At 43.3% G+C, this 10,161-nt stretch overlaps 1 protein-coding gene across 1 annotated transcript in view; it reads right to left on the bottom strand.

Annotated features, from left to right (window-relative positions):
- Window positions 1–933: 933 nt before the first annotated feature.
- The window catches only part of LOC109687714 (inhibitor of carbonic anhydrase-like), a 37,345-nt gene continuing 28,117 nt past the window's right edge, over window positions 934–10,161 (bottom strand). Inside the window, exons 14-17 of the mRNA XM_074060264.1 lie at window positions 4,848–4,912; window positions 3,706–3,890; window positions 2,244–2,430; window positions 934–1,120 (exon numbers count right to left, since the gene is read on the bottom strand). Of these exons, the coding sequence (XP_073916365.1) occupies window positions 1,086–1,120; window positions 2,244–2,430; window positions 3,706–3,890; window positions 4,848–4,912 (472 nt within the window). The 3' untranslated portion in view covers window positions 934–1,085. The remainder of the gene's footprint in view (window positions 1,121–2,243; window positions 2,431–3,705; window positions 3,891–4,847; window positions 4,913–10,161) is intronic.

The raw sequence follows: 10,161 nt of genomic DNA, 5'->3' as shown, positions 1-10,161 counted from the left end.
TACCCACAATTTCTATCCAGGTAAAGGGCCCCCAGCCAGCTGGCTGGTAACAATGCTAGGAACCCTTGCAGTTTCCTCACCCTGCGTCAAATCTAGACGTTCCCACCAGGCAGAAAGTAGGACCATCATCTGTTACCTCATTTGTGTCTCTTCTCTTAGGGATCCCTCCTGCACTGCTGCTATTCAATATAAACAGTTATAAATAGTTGTTTTGTTTATTTTGTCCAGGTTTTTAGTTGTCTCTGGAAGGAGACAACTGTACTGGTTAATCTTTCATGGGCAGAAGCAGAAGTACCCTCTTATAAACCTGACTTTTAAATAACCTCGGCTCCCACTGACCATTTACTGAAGCACTGCATAGGCTGGAGCTGGGGCAATACTGGATATTACAAAATCTCTGGCTAGAAGCCGATTTTAAAAAAGTAATTGTATCACTCATCACACTTTCAGGAAGTTGGCTAAATCGATAGGAAGATTCTATTTTCTCAGTAGCTTAGACATTGTCCAATAAATCCGAACCAAGAGTTTGATTCTATCTGACAGTATTGAATATTAAAATATAGCTGGTGGAGTGGCTTAAGGAGTAAAAGTACCTGCCTAGCTAGCATGAGGCCCTAAGTTCAAACCCCAGTGCTGTCAAAAAATATACAAAACCATTTCTTACCCTTTTTGTTATTATGTAGGTCCTTGATATTATGCACACAGATGTCTTTTTGCACCTTTGTGACTACCACTCAGACTTCATTCGGCAGATTCGTTGTTAAAATTATATTTGAATGGCTTTTGGGTAAAATAAAATATAGTGAGTGAAAATCAAGTTAATTGAGTTCTAGAAAGTACAATTTAATAAATGTTAAATTTATAAGTACAATTTTAATATAAATAGGCCTCCCCCCAAACTGAGAATACTTAATGAAGCTTTCTAAGAAGACATAGTTTTTATTCATTTTAATTTTTGCGTCATTGTAGCATAACATTTTAAAGATAACTGGTGTTAGCACAAATCCACACGGAGACAAATGAGAATCAGCCTCACCATGGTCGAGGCTCCCAGCATCTGTGTGGTGGCCCACCCTGATCCAATTTTAATTTCTGTGGAATGCACAGGCCTCCAGAAGTTCTGCAAAGCATAACACAAGAGAAAGATCACCAGTGCTGCCAGTGCTGACTAAACACAGTTTTGCTTCTATTTTCTAAAAGTAAATTATAGTTCATAAAAGCTGTTCTGCCAGGCGCAGTGGCTCACTTTTGTAATCCTTGCTACTCAGGAGGCTGAGAATGAGAGAATCTCTGCTCAAGGCCAGCCCCAGCAAAAAGTTCGAGAAACCCCCATCTTGACCAATGGAAAAAAATGCTGGATGTGGTGGTTCACGCCTGTCATCCCAGCTATGTGAGAAGAATAAAGAGGAGGATCACAGTTGAGGCCAGCCTGGGCAAAAACATGAGACCCTATTTGAAAAATAATTAAAGCAAAAAGGATTGGTTGAGTGACTCAAGTGGTAATGCACCTGCCTAACAAGTGTCAGGCCCCGAGTTCAAACCCCCATACCACCCCCCCACAAAAAAAGATGTTTTAAAATACATGCAAAGACACTCAGACATAATATCTTCTCTAACCAATATCTTAAATACATGCCTTTTCTTTCTACTACTCTAATCATTTCCAGCACACAATATAATTCTACAAAAACTCAGGCACACTTCCAACAATTTGATTGCCTTAGTTCTAATCTTATTTCCCCAATTTATTTCGTTTTGAGGTAGCTATGCCATTAAACATGGATAGCAAAAAGGGCCTACTGTAGTGCTAACTATCCTTTATTTGTTTCTATTAATATTATTCACACATTATACTTAAAATGACATGTTATACTTAAAATCAGTCCTCTATGGGCGGCATATCCAATGTGCCATTTCCCAGGCCCTCTCCCTACACTGAAGTATTATTTATTAGCAAAAATGGATATACACATGAAAACAAGTTCAATTCTCAGTGATCTCAAGTTCTACTGGACTCCTTGTCTCCTTCAAACAATTCAGCCTTTTTTTCAGATATCTTTTGCTGTTGTCTGAGTGCATTGGCTCATCAGAAACTCTGAACCCTCCTGCAGGGCAGAGAGAAAGCCACCACATCTTTGAGTGCCTAACACTCCTAGCCCAGGGCTTGGCACACATCAGTCCTTAATACAAGCATGTTGACTTTGATTCCCATGTTATTTTCCTTGGCCTTCCATTCTACTCACCAGAGGTTAAGCATTGTCTAAAGTTAGCCATAACTGTAAGATGCTCTGGCCCTAAATATTTTTCATAAGTTGTTTTGTTCTGAAGGTTGGCCAAACATTCTGTGTCACCACTGAACAGCAGATCCTTGGGTGAGGACTCAAACAGCTGGAACATCATATATTCAAACCCGTTTCTTCCAAAAAGTTCCTAGGTTGGACAGACAGACAGTGAATGACCATGGACTCCAGGAAGCATGGGATTGTGTATTCTGCCTTAGAAGACCTGAGTCTACAGGTTCTGCTCAGCTCCAGCCCCTGGGAAACTCAAGACTCAGTGAACAGTTCAAGAGGCACCATAGAAAGAGGCAGAAAGCATGGTCTCTGGGTTCAAATCCTGGCCCTGTCATTTCCTTGTTAGGTGACCTCAGGAAAATTCTCTACTGAGTTCAGTGGACCTCAGTTTACTGATTTGTAAATGCAGACCTATCACCAAATAGTGAGATGGTTATGTGAAGAGACTGACTGGTAGATGGAAGGAGGTCCAAGTTGGCCACGATATCACTATTTGGCCAAGCAGTGCCAGCTGCTTTCAATTTTGTGAGTCAACTTGCCTCTCTTTGTGCTTCCTAGAGCCCTTGCTACCTTAATTCTTCTGTTCTCTGGATCTGCTCCAGATGCCCAACCATTTCCATCTCTTCCTTCCCCTCTTCTCTCTTCTTTTTCCATTTCCCTTGCGGTCAAGGTGACAGCTTGTCCTATGGGGGTTTGCCCTTTCAGAAATCCACAACCAAGAGCCACTTATTCTGGCAGCTTTCCCTGGGACCTCTTCCTTTACCTGGGATGTGTGGTTGGTATATGCTAAGACACGGATTTCTCACACTTTGGGAATCTCCAAGGATAGGACATGCTAGTGCAAAATGCAGAAGAGATTTTGAGTATTCCTTAAAATCCTTTAGTTTAGGCAGCTTGTTACTCCATAAGACCAGACCCTGTTGGCTTCCTATAGAGGTCATAAGTGTCTGAATGCTGATTTTTTAAGTTTCATGAAGCCTAGGACAGTGATCAGCCTGCCCAGGTTGGGTAAATGGATTTGGAGCCACCCATGGGTCAGGTAGAGTAACCTCTATTCTGTTTTTTCTACATTGAGCTCAGCCTAGTAGAAGGCCACTGAGCCAACTCTCTTACTTTTGCAAGAGCAGAAGAAAGAAAGGGTTAATTCTCGTGGAGAAATGAATAAGCCCAAGAGGTGCCATCAATCTGCTCTCTGAGGCAGACGTTTGGATGCCCACATGTCTGAGGTTTTCTCAATCTACTTGGATGTCCTAGACAGCCCCATGGCAAGAAGTGGATACAGACATCAGCTGTAATCAGAGGCAGGAGTGGGAGGCCCAGGACCCACTGCTCAGGTACAAAGTGTAAACTGGGCAGTTCCATGAGTGAACTGAGCCCTTAGTCACAGGGAGTGGTCACTGGGTGCCCATACCTGTTGGTTGAAGAGGATTCTGCGAACAAAATCTGCCTTATCTTTCCTTGAGACCACAGCATGATTTGGCACTATGGCCAGGTGGCAGTTCTGAGCTTCAGTCACAGGCTTCCTAGTGCCATCAAGGCACAGCAACTGAAAATCCTCCTGCTTCAGACCCTTAGCCCATGCCTCAGGGTTCTTTCCTGTGGAGAGAAAGGTGGATTAGCCACAGCTGATAGTTTTGGTCAAAGTGTCCTAACTGAGAGGGATGAGACTGATTACTCTTTGAGAGAGTATGAGACACAGAGAAATGAAACAATAAAGCTTTTAAAGTAAGACAAAAGAGAAAAATTCATAAACTCTTAAGTGCTTTTTCAGTCCTTTTAATCACAGAGATTTCTTAAAACATGTTTGAAAAACTAGCCAAAAAGAAAAAGAAGAATAAATTGTACTATATTAAACTTAAAAATGCCTGTTTGACCCAGGTACCAGTGGCTCACCTCTATAATCCTAGCTACTTGGGAGGCTGAGATTGGGAGGATCAAGGTTCCAGACCAGCTCAGGCAAATAGTTCAAGAGACCTCCACCTCCAAAAATAACCAGCACAAAATGTACTGGAGATGTGGCTCAAGCAGTAGAGTGCCTATTTTGCAAGTGTGAAGCCCTGAGTTCAAACCCAGTCCCACCAAAAATAAATAAATAAGAATGTCTGTTCATCAAAAGACACCATTAAGAAAATGAAAAGGGCAGGCAGTATGACTCAAGTGGTAGAGTGCCTGTCTAGCAAACACAGGCCCTGAGTTCAAACCCCAGTACTGACATAAAAAAAAGTGAAAAGAATTCCCAGAAAGAGACAAGATATTTTTCAATACGTATAGCTGGCAAAACTTGTACCCAGAATATGTAAAGAATGATATAGGTCGAGGGAGTCAGACATGCTCACACCTGCGTGTTTGGCAGTTGGATTCAGGATCAGGATGATAGCCAGCCCTATCAAGCCTGAACAGACATGAAAAATGCTCTTATTCCCTGAATTAAAAATGTGAGTACCCAAGTCACTGGATCTGATAGGGCATTACACTTCCCATTGCCCTGCTGGGGAGTGATTCCACATGGAGATTTGGAGTTTTCCAACAGGAAAGGACAGGACAGATACATACCATTGGTGTTCTGCAGGACCGTGGGATGCTTCACAAAAGCCACATCTCCCTTCTCAACCAGACACCTGCACAGCGAGGACCACATCAGTGAGGAGGGTCAACAGGAGTGGGAAGGAGACACCAAGAAGGAGTCACTCACCCCAACATTTCCACACCAGTGACTATGATTCCCCCACCATCCCTGGGGATTAGAAAGGGATGTAACAGAAACAGAGAACTGCCTATTGAGTTTTGGTTATGAATAACCATCATTCAGGTCCTCATTTAAATACTATTTTCTCCAGAGGAGGGATAGCCAAGGGATGACTCAGGTTGGACATGCGTTCACCTTTAGCCCCACAAAACATGTTTTTCTGTATTTAAGGTACATTTGTTAGGAGAAATGCTGAGCATATTAAAAATTCGTTCTATGACAGCCAGTCAGTTGGAAATAACTATTAATTGCCAGGAGAGCTGTTATGCATAGGAAGTGGTCCTTACAGGCTCATGGGTTGAAGGTTTGTGCTTGGCTGGTGGCACTGTTTTCAGAGGTGGTAGAAACTTTAGGTGGTTACAGCCTAGTTAGAAGAGGAGGGAGTGCCTTTGAAGGGTCTATTTGTGCCCAGCCCCTTCCTCTGTCTCTCTTCATCAGCATTTAAATGTTTTTTTCTCTGGCAGTACTGGAATTTGAACTCGGGACTTCATGCTTTCTAGGCAGGCACTCCACACTTGAACCCTGCCCCTGCAATTTTTTTTTTTTTGCTTTAGTCATTTTTTTAGATAGAGTTTTGCTAACTTTTTGCCTGGAGCCATCTTTGGATGTTATCCTTCTGTCTATGCCTTCCAAATGACTGGGATTATAAGTGTACACCACCATATCTACCCCATTGTCTTTCCCTACCATTTTTTTTTTTTTGAGACAAAGTCTCACCATGCACTCCATGCTGGTCTGGAACTCTAGATCCTTCTGCCTCACTCTCCCAAGTGCTGAGATTACAGGTGTGTGCTACCATACCCAGGTTTGTCATTCTCGCACTTCAACTATTCTGTATTGATTACTGAAGTATTGCAATGTGATTTCATATCTAGAATATACAATTTTTTGTGTAATTTCATTTTAAAAATTTATGACTCTTGAGCTGGAGGTATGGCTTAGGTGGTAGAGTGCCTACCTAGCAAGCACAAAGCCCTGAGTTCAAATCCCAGTACCACCATTAATAAATAAATAAGGCTCTTGGTTGGTCCCTTGAACATTGTTATTTTTCTATTTTTAATTTTATTTTTATTTTTCGGTGGTACTAGAGTTTGAACTCAGAGCTTACCAGGCAGGCTCTCCATCACTTGACTCAAGCCCCAGCCCAAGCATTGCTACTTTTTGAGAATTGATTCCTCCTGTTCCTGGCCCCCTCAATCCAGTTGGTCACAGTGAAGCAGCTGTAACTTTAGCAATCTCACTTCACTGCATGAGCTGTGCAGGCAGAAAGTTTTCACCCAGACAGCTGACAATCAACTTTCCTGGGACTCAGGACTGCTACGTTATGGTCTAGGTTTGCTCCTTGGTAACTGAGGTACAGTAGTGAACCTTTCCCTCCGTGTAGACTAAGAAATAGAAAACACCTCCACGAAAAGAGAAAAGGAGACAGATACACAGGAAAAGAGAATGAGACAAAACAAGCAGGAGAAGCAGTATCCCCATGCAGTAAAAAAATCATCAATAAGTTTATCTGGCTGGATGTCCTGGAATGTGAGTGTCAATGCTACCCCTCAAGCATCTTGGCTGGCTCCCAAGGCCCAGGGGGTCAACTCTTCCAAGGAGCCCCCAGAGCACCTGTGAAAACATCCTCCTTGCTGGAAGCAGGGTCTCAGGAGGGTTTCTCACTTGGAAACAAAGTAGTTCATTCGTTTTACTAAAGAAAAGAAGCTTGTACCACAAAAAATAGTACACTAGAGGGAATGTAAAATGCCAGATGCAGGGGCATACACCCGTCCCCCAAGCTGTTCAGGAGGCTGAGATCAGGAGGATGGCAGTTCAGGCCAGCCCAGGGGGAAAAAAATTCCAGAGACACCATCTCCATGGAAAAGATCTGGGCATGGTTGTGCATGCCTGTCATCCCAGCTATGGCAGGAAGCTTGAAATAGAAGGATCATGGTCCAAGACAGCCTGGGCAAAAAGTGAGACTCTGTCTCCAAAATAATCAGAGCAAAAAGGGCTGAAGATGTGGCTCAAGCAGTAGAGCACCTGCCTTGCAAGTATGAAGCTCTGTGTACAAACTCCTGTACCATGAAACAAACAAACAAAAAGCAAGAAAGGAGGATGTGAAATATTGAGAAGGTTGCATGTGAGTGTGAGTGTGTAAAATTATAGGTGGCCAGGAAAGACATCTCTGAGAAGTCCTAAAGGAAATGAATGAGCCAGCCATGAGACGTGAAGATAAAGATAAGAGCAAGTGCAAAGGCCCCCAGGCAGAACTGTGCTTGATGTCTTCGAGGAACATTAGAGATGCCAAGAGTGCTGGAGCAGAGAGCACAAGAGGGAAGAAATAGGAGAAGGGCCTTCCCACATCACAAAGAGCCATATAGATCAAAGAGCAGACCTTGTCTTTTACTCTGAGTGATATGGGAAGCCATACAAAGGCTTTGAGCAGAGAAGTACATGCTTTATGTTTTTAACAGAATCACTTTGGCTGATGTGTTGTGTATGGGAAGGGGGCAGGGAAATGCATGGAGACCTGTTAAGTTATAAAAATCCACAGAGAGAGGGTGGTGGTTTGGATCAGGACGATATCAGTGGAGACGGGTGGTGAGGTGAATTCTAGCTTTTGAAGATAAAGCCAATGTGATTTGGTGATGGGCCAGATATGGGGTGTGAGAGAACAGAGTAACAAAACAGCAAGGTTTTGACTTTTTTTTTTTTTCCAACAGGGCAAATAGGGTTATCTTTAACTGAAATGGTACCAGTTTGGATGGAAGTGTGTGAAATATCAGGAGTTGGTTTGGACTTTAAATTTGAGATAGTGATTAGAAAGTCATGAGGAGAAAACCAGTAGGCAGTTGAATCTATGGGTCTGGAGTTTCATCTAGAGTTTTGGAGAGACATCAGAAGTGGAATGCAAACTTGGGAAATGTTAACACATAGATGGACCAAAACTGATTAAGACCACCAAAGGTGTGGGCATGAAGAGAGAATTCCAAAGATGGAGCCCTGGCACACATCAACATGTTGGGAAAGAGATCTGGAAGGTGGAGTAAGACCCACAGAGACTGAGTGCAATATCAGGAGAAAGAGGAAGGAATCCAAGAGCCTGGCCTTCTGAAAGCCAAAGGAGAAAGGCATTCAACAGAAGGAACTGATTGATGGTGAATGATGCTAGTAGATCAAGTCATGCAAGGACTAAGGACATTTGCCACTGTAAAGAACATTGGCGACTTCAAGTACAGTTTCAGCTGCAGGATGGACTGTGGTGGACCAAAGGGAGATCAAAAGTATTGTGTCCATGTTCTGACAACAGGACATATATTTTCTGAAAATAATTCCACCGGATGGGGATGAAGGAGGTGAACAGGCTTTGGTTCTGGGAAGACAGAAAGGACAGAAAATTGAGAGAACAAGGATGTTTAATTCCTTCAAGGAAACTTTGTTGTAAAGAGGAGAAAAATGGGTAGTTACTAGAGAGGAAAGAGAAGTGAAGATGTTTCTCTAATTTATTTATATTTAAGATGGAAAAAAAAACCCAGCAGTATGTTTGTAGGCCGATGTAAAGAAGATAACGTGAGAAGGAAGGAGAAAGAGGGAGAACTGCTGGAACAGTGCCCTTGAACTTGCTTCCCCTTGAGAAAAAGCAGTTTATGTAGGTTCAGGACTGGGCTTTGCAGGAAATAGTGGAAATCCAGAGTATGAGGAGAGAGGCACAGATGATGACATGGGGGTAGAGGTGACAGTGGGATCTTGTGGGATTTCTCCTTTGATTGTTTCGGCTTTCTTAGGAGAAACAGGAACAGAGGTATGAAAGATGGGGGAGGAAGGGGTGGAGGTCTGAGGCGAGGAAGAAGTATGGAATCATCTCCTAAGAAGGGTGGGAGGCCAGAGACATGGTTGATTTGAGCTTGGTCCTCGTCACTTTAAAGGCACACAGCCAGCCTGAAAGTCCAGACACCAGGCAGTGTCTGGATTCACCCAAGGCTGTAGTTTGACCAAGACAGTGAACAAAGCATGCAGGGGAATAGGGATCATGGCTGGTCATAGTGCTTCTAACTACAGAGAAAAAACAAGGACATGGGCGAGGGTGGGAAAACAGGGATGAACTTGAAAGCTCAGTGGATCACAGCTCAGCAGGATGAATGGCTATTGGAGTCATGAAATTAAGAGGAGTGAAAAGACAGGTAGACAGTGAGAATGAGATGTTGGAAGCTAAGATTGTTCTTTGTATCTTTATCTTCATTTTGGTAAGTTGTAATTCTGGATAGAACCCCAAGAACTCTAGGTCCTCCATGATGCTGTCTTGATAGTATCAAAATGGGACTGAGCTTAATGCCAAAGCACCTTCTGATGTTCAAAAAAGTTAAGCTATTTTAGCCTAGTTTTCACGGTCAGCATATATTCTTGTAACTTATGTATGGCTCATGAAAGAGACAAAACTTTGCAGAAGGTAGGATGAAGCTGTTTGGTAGTGGAATACGCTGGTGTCTATGGAGAAAAGAGTAATTTCTAGAGCCTCCTACATGGCCCACACAACTCTTGGTCATTACACAACATGGTCCCACTGCCTCAAGGTATCCAGAACCTTCCATCGCACTTAGCATTCAATCTACCTACTCAACCAAGTCCATAGGACTCCAAGACACAGCCAATGCCTGTCACTCCAGCAGGTCTCATGCCACACTCCTTCCTCTCCACACTTCAGTCCACAGACCTCTGCTGGTTCCAACACAGCATGATTTGTCACACCCTATGTCCTTGTCCTTGCTCACCCTTCTTCCTCCAGATTTTCTTAGGTCTCATTCTCTCATTATTTAATTCTTAGTTCACCTGGTCCCCTGCTTGCTGGGGCATTCTTTGACCTCCTTTTCTGAAATTGTCCCCTATCTTGGCCACTGCCATATCACCCCCTGCTGTAGTTTGGATCTTGACTGTCTCCCAAAGGTCCATATATTAAAAGCATTGTCCCCTGGGTGGTGGTATTAGGGGGTCATGGTACCGTGAGGAGGTGGGGCCTTGTGGGAGGTCCTTAGGCCACTGGGGGCTTGCCCTTGAAGGGGTTTGCTAGACTCCAACCTCTTCTGCTTTTTCTCTTTTGCATCTTGGTGGTGAGGTGAGTGGTTTTGCTCCGCATGGGCT

This window comes from Castor canadensis, chromosome 17 (genome assembly GCF_047511655.1).
Source record: "Castor canadensis chromosome 17, mCasCan1.hap1v2, whole genome shotgun sequence".
Taxonomy (NCBI): Eukaryota; Metazoa; Chordata; class Mammalia; order Rodentia; family Castoridae; genus Castor; species Castor canadensis.
Note: the sequence above shows the minus strand (reverse complement) of the source record. Positions and strands in the feature narration are given on the sequence as shown.